We start from the raw sequence: 18,230 nt of genomic DNA on the forward strand, positions 1-18,230 counted from the left end.
TTTTTTTTTTTTTTTTTTTGACTTATATATCCTAAAGGTGAGTTAACCGTTGCCGTTTTAGCTCAGTGCTGGAGTTTCCCTCTGGGAACAAAGCACAGAACGGGTGAATTTGGTGCCAGGTTACTTTCTCAACCGCCAGTTGAACTGTTTTTCCTTTCAAAAGCCCAGTTATGAAAATACGCACACAGTCACTGTTTCCATAATAAAGTAATCTTTAGTCCACTGCCTCTTGGAAAAAAAACAAATGGACACATTGTGTTATGGCAAAGCATAGTGCCTACATGGGAAATGAGGCACGAGTTTGCAAAGTAACTGAAGAAGCCGCTTTTTTTGCCTCAGGGTGGGAACGCAGCTGCTGGCAGTGCATGCGTGGTCGATGCCCATGGGGCAGCGAGGCCGAGGGCTATGTCACATCTCCGGGGAGAGATGAGGGGCAGCTGCTTAGGCCATAAATGTTGCCTATTACCAGAGCACTGAACTCGTAATGCAGGGTGGGAAAAGCGCCTTKATTTGTGAGGGTTTTTAACCAGCGCGGGGCCCTGGGTGCGCTGAGACCCGCGGGGGCTGCAGGCCCCGCGGCTGCGCCAGGCCCGGCGCGGAGAGGCCGCCGCGGTCGCCATGGCAACGCCCCGGGCCGGGCGGGGCGGGCCCGGCCCGGCCTTCCCGCCCGCGCTGCCACTCAGGCGGGCGGGAGTGACGCTCTGTCCCTCATCTCGGTGGTTCCGGAGCCGTCTGCCGCCTATCCCGGGAAGGGGCTGGGATCATAGAGTCGCGGGGAAGGTAGCGAGGCGCCTGCTGCGGTGGCGTGTGGGATGCGGGAGGGTTCTACGGGGGAGGCAGCCGGAGCGGCGGAGGCAGCGCGGGCTCGGGGGCTTCGGGCTCAGGTAAGCGCGGAGCCCGCGCTCCGGGCCCGCCTGAGCCCGCCCTGCCGGAGCCCCCGAGCCCGCGCCCCGGGCCCGCCCTGCCGGAGCCCCCGCGCTCCCGGCCCGGTGGAGCGTTCGGGCCCAGCCCCGCGCTCGGCCGCGGGCGGGGAGGCGGCGCGTGGGCCCGGGCCCCGCGGCAGCCCCGGCCTCCGCCCTGCCTTCTCGGCGGCCTCTCCCCACGGCGGGCCCGGGAGGGACGGCGGCCTCCTGCCTGAGGGGAACGAAGCCTCCCCGGGCGCCCTGGGGGCTGCAGGCGGCTCCTTCTCCGTCGTGTTCTCGGAGCTGGGCAGGCCCCGCTGCCGCTGAGCCCGGCGAGAGGCGCGGGGTGCGGAGGGAAGCAGGAAGCCCTTCATCCCTTCGGCGTTCCTGGCGTGCTTCCCGCATCGCAACGCCCCGCGCGCCCGGCAGCCCTGCCGGGGACAGGGCCCTGCTGGGGCTGGGGAGGAAACTCACAGCTGTAGAAGTCTACAGCCGCTCAGAACCCCGTAGATCCTGGCGGCAGATGCAACAAGCACTTCACCTTATTTCTTAGGTTATGAGTTGCTTGCAGGGTGCAGCACACATGGTGTTTTGGGACTTAAGTGTGATATAAACCRCTGAAAACAGCCTAATTTGTTGCTCTGTGCTTGTCTTGCATGAAATCAAAGAATTCTGTTTTCTTTAATTCCTGCACTTGTTATTTTAATATATGCACAACTTTTAAGCTTTAAGGACGTGAAGCAGAGTTGTGCCATTCCTGATGTGTGTTTATGGSCAATACATTTAGACTTTTCACTTAAAACCCAAAACAAAAAAAACTGCTTTTTCATATTCTATATTCATAGGAATGTTCTATGATATTTTTCTGTGGTACAGCAGTTCTGGGGGAATACTGTGAAAATCTGCTTGTGTAGGAAGTGCAAAACTCATCACATGAGTTAGATGCAAGTTGTATCTCTGCCTCTGTTGTGGTCTTTCTRTGACTTATTCATTGAAATGATAAACAATTTAGCTATGTAAGAAACGTGTGAAGAGGAYATTTAGAATCAGAAGCCCAGAAACATGTGAAGGGGACATTCAGAATCAGAAGCCCAGACTCATTCCTTTTCCTGTAAGGAACAACATTTACACATGGTTCAAATACATTATCAAAAACAGTCTGGAAAATYTGTGACCATTGAATGAGAATTCTAAGATAGAGCAGGTGGTAAACTGTCTGTGAGTGCTGTAGCTGAGGTGTGTTTGCTGTTACCTCCTGAATTCTGGGTTGGTGAGACCTATGCCTTGCTTACTCAAGCAGGGCAATGCAGAGATGTATTAACAGCTGGTAATGTGTGGAAGAGGATTATTTCAGTGGGTAGCAGCTGTTTCTGATAGAAGAAAATGGAAGCAACCCCAGCCTTTGGTATGGGTGGAGTTGACACTTCTTATTAAGAACCCCTGTGAGGAGGTTTCTAACCTGAGAGGTAGAGACAACTTCCGTAATTAAGCGCAATGTAGAGAAAAGCTCTGCTTTCTGAGCCTCTGTTGCTTCATGGAGTTGCTCATGTCAGCTGCAAAAAATAGCTGTAAATTAAGTGCTTGGTATTTGAATATGTCCATTCTAGTCTGTAATACAATGAGATGCTTTTTTTTCCACTGGACTTTTTTTTTTTTTTTTTTGATACACAAGACTTTTTAAATACTTTGATGCTTGAGTTTGATGCTTCTTTCATAGGATTTAGAGAGAACTGAGAAATCAGGCTGAGAGGTTTTGTGAAGAAATTCTTGGTTTTCTTCTTGTCTGTTTTAAGCCTGGAAATGTGACTCCACAGTGCTGGTTTTGTTAAGGCCAGTTCCAGCCTGCCGGAACCTGCTTACTTGGCTTTTTTCTTCCCTAGCTGCTTTTTCAGTTAGCATCCACTTAAGAAAGAATCAGAGCTATATAAAATCAGATGAAAAGAAAGATGAAAAGGACTAATCTGCTTGTAGAGATGGTGGCTGTGGTTACTCTGAAGTGATTGTTTTAAAAGCTTAAGTACTTAATATCCTTATATGGAAACCTTCTGTCCATTTTTCAGAGCAATGTCTTTGTGCTAGTTACTATTAAGAAACTGCCAGACTGCCTGTTACTAATAGTTTACTTCTTACATCCTGCAGGAACAGAGGAAATGACCTGTTTTCCTTCCCCTCTCTTTCTTTCTCAGTGGAATATGTTTTCCTCACAGGAGGTGGTAGAGAGGCCTGGAACATGCCATCCTATCTGTAGAGGAGGTTACTGCAACTCAAGTTAGTGGTTCTCTGGTCCTTTCGATTGTAGAACAGCACAATATTTTGGACAAGAATCCACTGAGATCCAAAATTCAATTTGTTAATGTATTCGTAATCCAAGACTTGAATTTGTTGGACATGTCTRTATCGTAACTGTCTCTTTTCTGCTGATGTACAAAAATGTGGGCTGTAATTATTTACATAGTTTGACTGCTAATGCACTTAATGCAGTTGCATTTTATCAATGTCTTTCTTTTTGAAACATTTTATACATGCTGYATTGCTCATCTTGTGATGACTGAGATGATCCTTTCTTCGTCTTTGAAAGGAAGATAGAACAGCTATGACTCGTTCTGTTCCACACTCTCCAGTTTTATTATGGAGAATTGATGAATTCAAACATTACATTTCTCTGTCCAGAGCACTTCCAGACACTGAACTTAACATTATTTTAGTGTACAAATCAGTTGGTTGCAGTGAWACTTCAGGACTCTGATATTTAGTGCAGTATGGCCTGTAGATAAGACGTATATAAGCAGTGTATAAGCGTATAAGCAGTTCCTTGTGCTGTAAGATAATGTAAAATTCTGTGTTCTCTCCATATCTGCTTTTGGTAGTCTGTAAGTTTTAGGGATTTTTTGTGTGTGTGTGTGTGTGTAATATGATAAAGCTTCAGGAGGACGGCTCATGATCGTGATTGTCCGGGGATGTCAGTTGACTGAATCATTTTTTAGAAAGCCCCTTGAGGGCAGTGTTAGGAATTGTGTAAGGTGTTGAGGCTAAGCACTGAGGATTCGTTTGAACCGCAGCATCATATTTAATCATTTTGGAAAAATGTRTTTGGTATATCCAGCTCTTTAATATTACTATGTTCATTTTAGAACTAATAAATCATGCCATAAAGATTATTCTTAGCAATTATTAGTAGTAAAATTTTACCCATGCTAAATTATTCTAAGTGGATATGATATCTTAAATAGTCATTAAAAACATATTTAGCTTTGATATGTATTTACAAAAAGATCAAATTTGCTTGGTTTTATGCACTGTAGGGAAAAAAAATCTAGYTGATCAATTTTTGTTCAGCTTGAACTTTCCTACCTTTTAGATAGAAATAGCAGAGGAAAAGATTTTTTCTTAATTGAAATTAATTTTGTGACATTACAGCTTGAGGTCACTTGACCTTTAGCTTAGTTCATTAAAGTAACATTCTCTGCATGCAGTAATCGCTAGGAAATCTCTTTTATGTCCTGACTTACTGTTCAGGAAGCCTGTCCAGGGCAGCAGATAAGAATCTCCGAGAAGATTCTGGAGGCTTGCAACGTGCTCGGTTTCAAGTCTAACACCTTTGTGGATAAGAAGCAGGCACACATCACCTGTTACTTTTTCACAGTACCTACCTTGAGACTGCTCAGGTTTTCTTAATAGATGCATCGCGTGTGCATTAAGCTAACTCTTTATATTAGAACTGTGTGACACAGAAGTTGAGAGCCTTTGAAGGAGTTTAGCATGTTGTTAATCTCTAGCATACTGGTATTTTGTTGGTGTTTTAAAAATACTTGTAAATGACTTAATTTTCATAAACTCTATATATTCATTGAGCTGTGTATTAGGAGGTAATAAACAGCAGATATAAATGCACAAGCTCAGAAACGCAGCTTTATTCAGAGCTTTTATCTTTATTAGATACGGGTTAATTCAATCATAAGAGTCAACACCACAGAGAACTGGCTTTGTAAGTTCTTCTTGTGGAATGACTTGTAAATTTATTTTTTTATGAGATGACAGACTAATTTTTGAGGCCAGACATGCCATATACAGTTGGCAATTCTCACTCCCTTGCTTTCTAGTTGAGGACTTTGGTGTAGTGCTGCAGTAGGTGTATCTGCATTGTCAATTTTAAGCAGAAATAGTTACAGAATTTAACATAGACATTTAAATCACAGTTATTCTCATTTTCCCTGGAAAGGTATATTTGTGTTGACACTTAGTGATAATTTCTGTACTCTTTCCAACTCTGAGTTATGTTACTACTTTTTAGACAAAGATGACAATGGTAATTTCCAAATTCAGAAACAAAACCTGCACACAGCCATGATTGATACCTGTCACGTTGTGGCAAAGGAAGGGACTGTCTTCATGTGTCTACACCAGGGATTGGCTGGAAACCTGCATGAGCCCTTACGTATTGGCTAAAGGAAAATAAACTCGCTTTTTCTGAACTATACTTGTGTATACTGTGTTTCCCAGGCTGTTTTGAGGAATGCCTAATTACAAATGGATTTCTTTTCCTTTTGTTTTCCTCTTTAGACCATAACTGTAGCAGACTTTCATTAGCAAGTAGAGTAACTGGATATATGGGAAAGTGATTGGTGAAGGAAAAAAAAAATCTTTTTTTCCTTCCAGGGTGGCTGGATTTGAAAAGTCTGATTCAGGGCAAATAAAGCAGCATGTGAGCTGAAGACATTTGCTCATTAAAAATCCARGTTGCAATTAAGTCAACTTTAGGTTTTTCTTTAGTTCAAAGCTTAATATTTCTCTGCTAGGATTTGACTGTCAAACTGCAGTTTTCAGTGCAGTATCCTGCTGGAAACACTCGTGCTACCCAACAGGAAAGCATCTGTGCCTGAACACGCAGGTGCCTCCATAGGTCACTTCCCCCATTCCCCAGGCCAAGAGCTCWGCTGTCAACAACCGAGCTGTGAAGGATCCCTTCCACCTTTTCATTTCCTGACAGTGTTATATAGCTACTCTAAATAAAGGACTGCACTGTTGCTATGATATCTAATGTATAGCACAACTAACATACTTGAGTAAAAAAATAAGCATGCTAAGATGCAGCTTTTCTGCATGTCTGAACTTGAGTGCAAGCACTTGTGAAAAAGTATTTCTGATCATGGTGAATTTCTGTGTCCAGTGTGGTTTAGCCAACCCTCAAGAATCTGTAACTGTCACTATAATGCTAATGTTTAGGGGTAGTACTTTGGAGTTGCTGAAAATGATGCTATACTTTTCACTTGGAAAGCCTGTAGATATCCCGTTCCCTGAAGAATATTTATAAATGGTCAGAATTTTTAAATTTCATTTTTTGGACAACTGTTATGTTAAATTCACTTATCTATAAACAATCTTTAAGAAAAATATAATTCATCTTTGAAAGTGATGAAAGAAAAAAGATCTGTTYCCTCTATTCTGCAGAGAGGTTTAGAGGCAGAGAGGAATTGAATTTCAAATTTTATTAGCTAATAGTCAAACCAAGTGAACTAAAAATTGTAGTTCTACAGCTCAGCCTTTTTTTTTATAATAGGCATTTTTCTTCCTTTAAAGACAGATGATGATACACTTTAGGAGTATTGAATTTTAATGTTTTGAAATTTTAAATTATTCTTTAAGACTGTCAAATATTAAAATGCAATATTCTGTCTTTGATAATATCATGTAATTTCTTTTATGTGAATAGCCTCACAGAACTAGGGAATTTCATTATGGCTAATTTATCCTGCAACATACAGATGTATAAATCATGTTAATACATGATTTTATTATTCCAAAATAAAATGTGGCTATTGCATGCGTTTCAGTTCATCAGCTGAAAATACCGTTTATGTAATTTTCTAGTCAGCTAACATATCTTAATCATTACACTATGGATTTTATTTTTCAGTATCTGAAACTCGGAGTGACCAAACATGTCTCAATCAGGTGAAAAAGTAAAGGTAAATAGATGTMTTCATAAGAAAAATTTTGGTTTGAATGTGTTCAACTTCCGAAAGTACTTTTGTTTTTGTTAAGTATTAAAACTGAAAAAATAATACATYATTGTTTCAGGTATACTTCTTAAAAAGAACTTTTTAGTAAAAACACAGCTTGTATGTAATTCTGGGCATCATTTTCGGTGGTGTATTCACCTCCAGAAATTTCAGTTGGCAGATCTTCTTTTCTGCTACTGTTGCCTATCTTGGTAGGTTTAGCAATGTTAAGGTAGATGAAGTGTCCAACAAGCAGAAGATCTTTGTGCTGGCCTCTTGATTATCCCTTCATTACTTTAGTGTTCTTGTTTTTCTACATGCAAGCGTGCACATTATTTATTCTTRCAGAAGATGGMGATGGCAAATACTCATTTTTAAYGCACACTTTTGTCCTCTAGGTAGGAACATTTTTTAAGCAGGATTTACAGCTTTACATTAATGACAGCATGTTCTTGCCAGCTTAAGTTTGTTATCCAAGGAAAAACTTTTGTAGCCAAAGGTACTTACTAAATCTCTGCTTTCATCAGTCTGTTTAGCAAAGGCGCCTGTTTCAAGTTCTGCCTTGCTGCAGTACACACACACACACACACACACACACACACACACACACACTCACACCCTCATACTCTACTTTTTCATGTCCTTTGTGTACGTTAGTCTTTAAGGTATAAGATCAAGTGAACCCTCTTTCAACTTTTTGGAGAGGGAAGAGGTTCTCATATTCTACTCAGCTTTGTTTTTCTTGTCAGTTTTCTGACTCAGCAGGCTACGTGGGATTTGCTAATCTGCCTAACCAGGTCCACAGGAAGTCTGTAAAGAAGGGCTTTGAATTCACACTAATGGTGGTTGGTATGTGACATAAATATTTTTGACTAATAAAACAATGAAACAAAGTTTTATTTCATGTTAGCCATATATGCATTCCTAATTAAAAATTGTCTGATAAAGAGAAGAAGAAAAACTTTGAACTTTTAAACACTGTAATTCTCTTGCTGTTTGTTCATGATTTTAGGAGGGGATTTGTAGTAATTAAAGATGATGACTTTGAGCTAACAGGACATTCTTATGTTCTGGACTCATCATCAGCTGTTAGGAATAGTTGTTTAATCTTTCTTTTGACTCCATTTTCCAAATGAAGACCTTGTCCAAAGTGAATGTCTTGCTGTTGAAATTGTGATACTCTTCTTGTAATTTTTACTCTTCTAAACTGACACTGATATTATCTAAAATAGCTTGGATATTTTTTTCTAAATGCCAAGTCCTATGAGCACTTGGATTAGAATAAAACTATTTTTTTCTGGAATAAATCTTTAGCAATTGCATTTATTCATTTAACTTTAATATTTTTACATACACCAAAATTTTGAAATTTGTATAACCTGAAATTTTAGAATGATGGAACTTTTCAGGTGACTTTTCTCTTAAAGAATTCTCTGTAGGTTCCATGTACCTTGTGTCATAGTGCTGAGCTGGACTGTCGATTTGATACTGCTTTATTCTTTCTCTTTCCTAATGTTTCAGCTTCAGTTCCTAGTTTAAATTGAAGTTCAAAAAAACTGTCAGCAAGAGAGTTGCAGCATCTCACTTCATAAGTTAAAATGAGAAACAAGAAGAACAAAACAAAAAGCCTCTTTGTATATCCCTGAAGTAATTTATCTCTAGATCTAAAGTGCTGTATGACCTTTGAGCTTTTATTATGAAATCTGTTACCGTAAACTTAGCATTTTCATGTAACATTTATAAAAACAGGGCTAGTTTTTCCTGTGTTTTTAAAGCTGTTTAGCTGAACCTTTGATGTTTTTATCTCAAAAGCTGGGGTGCATCCTGATGAACAAATTATTTTTCCTCCATCATATGGGTTTGGGAATAGAGGAGTGTGGTTTTGTGTTTTATTATTTTTATTTTATTTTATTTTTTACCTTAAGAGTGCAGAGGAGGAAAAAAAAAGGAATTTGTGCTTAATTACTTGAATTGCTTTGTTTGCAGGTGAGTCTGGTTTGGGCAAATCCACATTAATTAACAGTCTGTTCCTGACGGATCTTTATCCAGAACGTTACATTCCTGGAGCTGCAGGTAAATGTGGTCTCCCCATTCCTCCAGCACATGCCCCTCTCCATGCTAAATTGTTTAACTCTTAATGATAATTTATTACTTTAARCCTTCTTCCCCCCCGCCTTCTTGTGGGATGTGTCATGTAGTTTTTAATACACTTCAAGTAGCATTTCCTCCTCCTCTACCCCACATTTGTTTTTTTCTGCAGCATTTAAGAGAACAATGAAAATGTTTTTTTTTCTTTTAGAGAAAATAGAGAGGACAGTTCAAATTGAAGCTTCTACAGTAGAGATAGAGGAACGAGGGGTGAAACTGCGTTTAACAGTAGTTGACACACCAGGATATGGAGATGCCATTAACAGCCAGGACTGGTATGAGTGCAAATTCTGCTTTGCTTTATGGAGTTCATATTTCACATGCCCCTTTGAAACTTTTTTTGGTGATGGTGGAGGGAATCTTAATGCAAATGAAGCGTCACTGCAGAGAAAAGGAGTGGGAGTTTGACATGGTTTTCGGTATAACTTCAGGACTTGGAAGGAAGCAAACACATGATAAAACAAATAAAACGTGAAATAATAATAAAATGTTTTGTAGTCATTTCTTGACAGGACACTGCATTATTTGGTGCATTCTAAAGAATCTAATTACCACACATGTTTTTTCTTTCTGTGGGTCACTGTAGAAGCCCAGCAAAAATGGAGGCAAAAGTATTTTAGAATACATTGCATTACTGTGAAATCTATTAAATGAAAGATGAAAAGTGAAATTGTAGTGGGATTTTCATCTTTATTTTCCTTCCACTTTTCCTGTGTTAATAAGTTAATAATAATCAAGCTTTTAGCATGGTAGCCAGGCATCTCCCTCATCTGAGTGTGTGCAGTCTTGCTCCTTGCCCCTTGCTTGTTTCCCGCACCGTTGACTTGAGCTTCCTTCCGCTGGAGCCCGGAGCTCRGCAGCCAGTGTATTGTGTTGCATGGAGCTTTTCCTGTTGATTGTGTTCTAATGCCCTTTGTTTATTCTGGTAAGATGTTTCTTAGAGACCTACTTTTTTTTTTTCTCCTTTTCTTTCCCTCTACTTCTTTAGAAGCTTCCTGAAGTCATTTTGTTATGATTCAGATTCAGTAGAACAACTTAGGATGTTATCTTAGTTTTCTGTGGCAGTCCTTAGACATCAAAGTACRTTTTAGGAACAAATAATACTTGATTACCACCATTCAAAAATATACAATTGATTTTAAGTTTCTATACCTGTTTTCTTAAGTCACAGAAAAGAATTTGCTTCTCTGGGTTACAAGTGAGTTTCATTTTGATAAAGTCTGTTGGTCTTTACAGGATGTCACAGGAACCTGGATGGACAGACTCTTTGTTTGAACACTAGTCAGGACCAACCCAGTACAACTGTCTTCCTTCCTTGTTACTCCAGAGGAAGCAGCAAGTTCATGTTCATGAACTTTGTTCGTGAGCATTTGCTGCAGTTACAGTTAACCAGTAGATGGTGCTGGTCTAGGTTTAAGTTTATAAAATCTTTTTTTTGATAAGTTGCAACTCACACAGAATACCTGTGACTGAGGGTGATGGATTTTATTGATGTTGGTTCTTGAAGAGAGATATAGAAAGTCATCAGACTGGCACAGTGCTTCCAGGAGATGGCAGTCGTTGCTACTGCCTCAAGGAATCCTTCATCTTGAGTATGTTTCCCAGTCATACTTGGTTTCCATTCCTTTTGTTAATTGGTTTAGTTTTAAAATTTGAATTTTAAGGATTGGATTTGAGGTCAATTTTTATGTACTTTGCATCACAGAAGAATTGCTAGTAATAATGATAACTTGGCAGGAGGTTGTCCAATGGGTAGCCTGGATTGGAAAAAGAACAATATTAGATTGTCAAATCAGTTATTTGAGAGTATATTTTATTAAATGTACTGTAGTGTGGGTTATGTTTTGGCCGAATTCTCTATAGTGGGAGTTGGAAGCCCCCAAAGGGTCTGCCATATGTGAGCATATTGGGATTATGGGGAAAAAATATGACCTTAAAGTAACATCTATGATCAGGCAGAAGAGAAGAGAATTATGATGAAAAGAAARAAAAAAGATTTGGTCTCACCTCTGCGCATGAAGTAGCCATTAAGGGGATGACTGACAAAACAGGCTACAGAATTAGGTTGTTAGATGTTGCCGGTTGTACCCCTAGTTTCATCTTCGCTGCCGTGTCACAGGTCACTCTTTGATATGGCTTTCTGGCTGCTGCCAGCTTTCTTTTTTTACTGGCTTGTGTTGGGTTGGGTCTGTGTTCTTTGGCAGCTTGGTAATATTGTTCATTTTCCCCCAATGGGCTTCTTAAATGCGGCGGTTGTGTTGTTGCAGTTACGGTGCAGGATGTGCTAGCTCCGGCGCGGTGGCTGCGCAGCGGTGTGAGCCAGGTGCTTCCCGGAAGTCAGGAGGTACAGGACACTAACGCCGTATTTATAAGGAAGATCATAGCCATTAGTGCTAGAGAACTGCACGTAAACTGATTACATTGCCAGAGAAATGTGTGATAGTTGCTTTCCCATTGTTTGTGCTTGGTTTCTGTCCTAATATTTTACCTCTTTGGTCTTGTTACCTTTCACCAGCTARGAAGAGAGTATCTAAAGATCAACAGGAATATAAAGCATCTGCTTTTTTATATGTTTAGGGTTTAAGATGCTAATTCTTAAAAAGATTAAGCAACACTCAAAGTGAAAACATTTAGCAAAGCCCTTTTGCTGTGTCTTTTCTATAGTATGACTTAGAACGGTGTAAATTCTGCAGATGTAAATACATTTACTTATTCTGTTATGGTTTTAGGCTTCACAGATCCAAAAGCTTACCTGGCTTGGAAAATCTAATTCCTTGCAGGGTCCCTTCCGTTGTCCCTATTAGTTTCTCACTATGTTTGTTAAAGCAGTGCACCCCAGCGATGGACTTGGGTGCCTATCATGATTTTTGCAGTGATTTTGTGTTCAGTTTCATGGTAATTAAGTATTTCTATACTCTCATTTATTCCTTCTTTAAGTTTCTTTAATCAGATTTGCACTTTCTTAGCAGAGGATCATATTTTTTTCATGTAAGCTTTCTGGTCGCTTTTTTTCCCCCAAGTAGTTTAAGACATATCCCTAACACATAATTATCTGCCTAATCTTATCTGCATCAGTGTTTTCATTTTCCTTCCTGTGCAATATAAAGTCTCCTTTTATAGTAATGTTGTTTGCAGGTGTCTACGTGCTTTGGAGTATGTTAAGCAACTTCTTAGTRATGCACTGTGTTTTCATTTCTCTCTTCAATCACTACTACTTGTTCTAATTAATCTATGTGATCAAATTTTAGATACCTTTATGTCCTTGCAGTACACCTTTTAAAATTTCTTGAACTAAGTAGTAATTATTTTTTTTCTTTGTCAATGGAAAAGAGTTCTGTAAGGTAAAAAAAAGCTTCATATATCATGTTGTGTTTCAGTATATGACTTGCAAATATATTTTGACTTGATTTGGAGAGAGTAGAATATCAGAATTTTATAACTATAGAAACCTAGCTCTGGATTCAGGATTGTAAATTGGGGGATATTTACTACATGWCAGCTGGTTTAAAAACAAATCCTCACCCCCCTGAAAAAGCAAATCCTAAACTCTATGCTTTGTTACATCTCTCATCAAASTGCGTTTTTCTGAGCTTGTACTTGACCTTTATATCCAGTGGATAGAGGAGTACTTGCAGGCAGACATAGGAATGAATAAATATTCTGGGGTTGCAATGAAAAAATCTTTTTTTTGTCAAAATATTTTCTTTGATGAAAGATGCAATGCTGGAATGTCGAGTTTTAAAACAAAGAGCTATTAATAAAAGCATAAATAAAAGCTGCCCTTATCTTTTAATATTTTTTATAATTATTTTAAATCTGATTTGAGATTTTTCTTTTTCTCCCCCCCATACCACAGCTTCAAAACAATTATCCAGTACATTGACAACCAGTTTGAAAGATACCTTCATGATGAGAGTGGTCTAAACAGGCGCCACATTATAGACAACAGAGTCCATTGCTGCTTTTACTTCATTTCTCCTTTTGGGCATGGGTAAGAAAAAGCACTTAAATATTTGAGTGTACCATATCCTAAGGGTTCATAAGTGTTCATTACTTGAACTCAAGAGTCGGGAAGTTTAACTTTTGTGTTAGTGGAGTTASTCCTTACCCTATCAGGTAGCTGATGCAATTAAAATAATCTTTTGGGATCGATGTTCAACTCTGTTTTGTCCCCTTAGCTTATAGTATTTAGTATTGCTTTGAAGCAGTCATTGTTACACTATTTATCACCCAGAAACATAAGAGCTTGAAATACATGTTTTGCTGCAGTGATGAGGCAGATCAACAAGTGCTCTTAGTTTATGCTGGAAGTGCTATTTATGTATCTACTTGAAATAAATGCTATTTATTGTTAATACAATACTTGGTCTGTTTGAAAAAAAATGGAATGTAATTAGTATTATTTTTTTTCCTCCGTGTTGGCAGGCTGAAACCCTTAGATGTAGAATTCATGAAGGCTCTTCATGGAAAAGTCAACATTGTCCCTGTCATTGCTAAGGCTGACACGCTGACTCTGAAGGAGAGAGAGAGGCTGAAGAGAAGGGTAGGTTTAACACTTCATCATCGGAACAGTGCAGCCTGTATAATTTTATAGCCAAATTCAGAGCAAATTGAAGAGAGGTGAATATTAGCCTTAGAACTAATCTTCAGCAACTGAGGTGGAAGGCTTCTCTGAGGTCAGCTATGCTTCACCAAATGCACTGGGAGTTTGTTCACAGTGGTGTTAAATGGGAAGGAATGAGTGTGATCTCACCAGATTTCAGCATTTGCTACGAGTGTCTTGTAGGGTCGAACCCAGCATAGTGCACGTGCTTCTTGACTTGGCCTGCTGAGTGTTGTTACGCACGATATTAGCTGAAACACGGCAGTAGGGCAAGGAAACTGGTTCCCTGCGGTGAATTTGGAATTGGTTGTGTGCTTTTTTTTTTCTTTAGTACTGCAGGTGATCTTAGATTGGGAGTTCGATGCCTGTATACTTGAAGATGGAGATGATTCCTGATTTGTATGTTCTGGGATGAACAAATTAGAGGCATCCTCTCTGCAATATTCTGTTTCTGCCCATTCATGTTCAGCTCTTTGTAGTTTAGATCAGTGTTATTTTTAACAAAGTCTTTTAAAACATTCTTGACAAAGACATGTGGACACCACATTGTTATTTAGACATTGAGTAACTATAAAAAGATCAGCATCTTTTATGCTGTGCTCTGGTGAGGGAGCGGTTAGGAAACAGGTAAGTAGTAGTCCCTATTATTTTTGTCCTCCTGGCAAAGGTCACTTTAAAACTGAGTTTATACTAACTCAAATGTATAATGTGGTTCCAAAGCTTTGAATGTCTGGCTGCTGTATATTGTTTTAACTCAAATCATCTTGACTAACAGCGTCTCTAATCAAGAATAAGAATCAAAATCCTGCTTTGCTGACGCAGCTTGAAGTTTTAATTTTTTAGATGTTTCTGCCATTTGGCCATCAATCTAAAGTAAAATGTTTTTGTTTTGCTGCTTTGTGGTAAGCAGCAAAATCAGCTTGCAAAGGAAACCCAGCTTGGAGTAATTCCTGTTTTGTCTTTTTGGAATTCAAAGTTATTTTTTTAAACTCTTGAGTGGGAAGAAATGCAGGGCAGTTTCACAAGCTGTGCCATGCAATGCTGCWAAGGAAACCTGCTCAAAAGAATGACTTCATGAGAGGGGAACTAATATTTTGATTTTTTTTTTTTTTTTTTTGAATTTCCCATGGGAAGGCTAATCTTTAGGAACACAGAATCCTCTGTGGCCAATAAAATTGAGATTTGCAGAAGCAAAATGCTGTTTCATTGTTAGGAGTATAAAATACAGTTTGTTTTTATTGCAATTCTTTTTCCTTTCAGGAAAGCACTAGATTTAACAGCTGTAATATATTATTCTAGCACCCCTTGTTGTTGGCTTTCCCGCTATTGTTTCAGTTGAATTTTATCTGCAGGATCTCAGGTTACATGTGCTTTCTTGTTTCATGCAGCTACTTACAGGCAACACGCTGCAGCGCTGCCCCACCTATCCCAGCTGTGCATGCTCTGCTACCATTCGGAGACAGTCTAAATCTCCATTCTGCAAAACAATATTAAAATTTATCGATTTAAATGTAATTGAGCTAGTATTAACAAAAACTTGTGGATTGCTCATTGGTAAAACTTATTTCCAAATTTCTTTTATTTTTGAAATAGTTATAACTGATRCAGGTGGTTGCGCTATGTGTGTGATGTTTACGTACATTGTCATGGGAGTAGCTGTGGTTCATGCGTGGTCATTTCCCTTCTAAATGTGTGAGGGATTGTTTTCTTTTAAACGGCTATTTTAGACAAATTCTAGTTGGAGAGGTAGTCACTGGTTGCCATCGCAGCAGGAGGCTTTGTCTACTGAACAAGTTGAGCACTGCAGCAGTGCTGCTGTTTGATGCACGTCCCAGTTGTGGGACTGCAGTCGGAGCCCCCGAGTTAACTTCCTGCATCAGGATTCCCTGAAGGTTGCACAGTTAATGTTTTTCTGTTAAAACATTCAAGATCTCTTTGAAGAGAGAGTTACTGCACTCAGCATTTCCAATGTTCTCTTCATCCTTGCACACTTAATGTAAGCAAATCCTGTGTTTGGGGAATTTCCTATTCAAATATATATATTTTTTAATAGGATGGCAGTAGAAACATTCTGTTAAGCTTCAGAAAAAAGATTGACTAATATCCCCTTTTTGAAACTGCTGGAGGCCTGGGATTATGCTAGCTACTTACCCCTGCAGTGATTTCATTAGGAGAAGAATGTATACAGAAATACAGATTAGTTTTTTGTGTTAATCCCAGACATTAGTAACAATAAAGAAAACCCTGTATGACTGGTTTTCCTGTTAWCAGGTTTCGAAAGCTTTTTCCAGTCTACGTGGAGCTTAGTCTTTTCAATCAACTGACAGTAGACATTGTCCTTTCAATTTTTGCAGATATCAAATACCTGAAAACATATTTTGACATAGACTACTGCATGGTTTTGATGCTGTGCTTAATGAATCCCTTCGCCAAATTCCCTGCCTTTCCTTGCTGCTTCTTGTCATCTTCCTTTTGTTTTTGTCAGCTTCTGCTTTTTGTGCTATATAAATCTGCTAGTTTGGTTAATGACTTGCTGGGATTTTTTTATTCCATTTATCTTTCATGCTCCTTCCTGCTCTTTTATTTTTGCAAATCTTTAGGCCTCTTTCTGAGAGAAAATAGATTAATAACATATGCAAACCTATGTCAAGAATGTTACARAAGGTATCCGGTGAATTTCTTTTCCTCTGAGTGCATGGGCCGGTGAGCTGCTGATAATGTTTATCAATGTGTGATTTAATAGATTGTATCACAAATAGGTCTATTAAAAAAGTATAATTCAGAATTATCTCGGCAAATTTGTTCTCCTTTAAAAGTTCTTTTTGATAAGCTCTTCAAAAGAGTACATATGTAGTTAGCAAATTGCAGAAATGTTTGTAAGATACAGTTTTGGAAGAATAAAATAGCCTGCAGTAGATCTGATTATTTTAGAGACTTTCCTTGTTCTTCTTAAGAATGTGATTAATTTCCCACTTGGTATTTGTTTCCTACATCTCTGAATTTGCAGGTTGCTGGGTTTTCTACATCAAACTGTTCTTCCTATCGTATTTATGTACTTGAGAGGCAAGTCTCTGATGAATAAAGACAAAATGGAAAAAAAAAAAAGCTTTTTCTTACGTTACTTTTATGTTCATAGCATGAAATTAATGCAATGTGAGGTAGTCTTGTGCATAAGATCAAAGAACTCGTGGCAGCTTCTGATAGTGACTTCTGATAGTGACTTTTTTTAGGCATTGTCCAACTAGTTAGAGCAGAAAAAATATTCTTGAGTTTTCTAGATGTGGCAGAGTCGTAAATCAATCTATTTCCTTCAACCTAATGACCTAATAAAATCAATCTCTCTCTCTCTAACACTCAGGTTCTGGATGAGATTTCTGAACATGGCATTAGGATTTACCAGCTCCCTGATGCAGATTCTGATGAAGATGAGGAATTTAAAGAACAAACCAGGGTTCTGAAGGCAAGTTTCACTCTTTTTAATGGATTATTGTAATGGAATAGTATTTTAAGTTTTCAGTATGTTTATAGATGCTTTGAACCATTATAATATGTATTGAAAATTTGAGTTCTCTTTAGGAAAATACTCTTGGAGTTCTGGCTATAGAATATCTTGTGACTTTCTTCTCAATCACTTCACCCCCCCACTCCCCCTTTAAATGTATGAAACTGTTCCCCAGGAGCTTTGATTTGTTGTGTGTATCACGTGCAAACAAAGAGAGAGAGAGAGAGAGTGTGAGTGTGTGTGTGTGTGTGTGTGTGTGTGTTTACTGGTTCCTATACTAATTAATGATTTTCCTCTTGTTAGACCAGATAATAAAGGTTTAACTGAAGTCATTTCCTCTTTATGCTGCAAGACTAGAGGCAGAGATATGTGGAAAATATATCTGAAATTCTCAGTCTCCAGCTACTTAATCTGTATCTGAAGTATGTTTCTGTTGGCTGCCTTCCATACATGATGTTATGTCAGATGACACATTATGCCCAAACTGTACTGCAACAACAGTCAAGTGTTCCTACAGCCCAGCGTCATTTCCCTTTGTGCCGTTAAGACAAACCAACCCTAATGGAGCTGCAGGTGTTAAYAGTGAGAGGTCGCAGTGTTCACAATAGGATATACTGGTTTGGCTGATGTAGAAGGATTTTAATTGATGTATTTGTCAACAGTAACTTGTTTTGCTCTGTCTCAACTAGGCAAGCATCCCCTTTGCTGTTATTGGATCCAATCAACTTATTGAAGTGAAGGGGAAAAAAATCAGAGGCCGTCTGTATCCTTGGGGAGTTGTTGAAGTTGAAAATCCAGAGCACAATGATTTCCTTAAACTGCGCACAATGCTGGTGTGAGTAATGGTAAAACTATCCCATTTCCTCCTGTGGTGGCAGCGCTCCCATACCGAGCCAAGGGAACCGAGCCTGGACTCCTTAATTCAGAACGAGCTCTGCCTCTGGTGTGGATCTGCTGCCCCCTCTCTTCCTTTTCCAGTCAGCTTGGTTTCCTGCTGCCACCCTCTGAGCTGTCATCGTGGAAAATATTCTCACTGCTTCACACTCACACCTGTGACACGTTACCTGTGCCGATTT

At 39.2% G+C, this 18,230-nt stretch overlaps 1 protein-coding gene across 4 annotated transcripts in view; it reads left to right on the forward strand.

Moving 5' to 3' along the window:
* Nucleotides 1-720: 720 nt before the first annotated feature.
* LOC112946089 (septin-2) overlaps nt 721-18,230 on the forward strand; it is a 31,958-nt gene continuing 14,448 nt past the window's right edge. For 3 of the 4 annotated variants that reach the window (XM_026037838.1, XM_026037840.1, XM_026037842.1), the window contains exons 1-9: nt 838-884; nt 6,817-6,868; nt 7,651-7,750; nt 8,888-8,974; nt 9,201-9,324; nt 12,906-13,040; nt 13,475-13,592; nt 17,011-17,112; nt 17,844-17,989. In XM_026037838.1, the coding sequence (XP_025893623.1) occupies nt 6,842-6,868; nt 7,651-7,750; nt 8,888-8,974; nt 9,201-9,324; nt 12,906-13,040; nt 13,475-13,592; nt 17,011-17,112; nt 17,844-17,989 (839 nt within the window). In that variant the 5' untranslated portion in view covers nt 838-884; nt 6,817-6,841. Of the gene's footprint in view, nt 781-837; nt 885-6,816; nt 6,869-7,650; nt 7,751-8,887; nt 8,975-9,200; nt 9,325-12,905; nt 13,041-13,474; nt 13,593-17,010; nt 17,113-17,843; nt 17,990-18,230 lie in introns of those variants that run through there. The other variant, XM_026037839.1, reaches the window with a different exon arrangement.

The sequence above is a fragment of the Nothoprocta perdicaria genome, unplaced genomic scaffold (genome assembly GCF_003342845.1).
Source record: "Nothoprocta perdicaria isolate Ctin4 unplaced genomic scaffold, notPer1 scaffold_2, whole genome shotgun sequence".
In the NCBI taxonomy this organism is placed as follows: domain Eukaryota; kingdom Metazoa; phylum Chordata; class Aves; order Tinamiformes; family Tinamidae; genus Nothoprocta; species Nothoprocta perdicaria.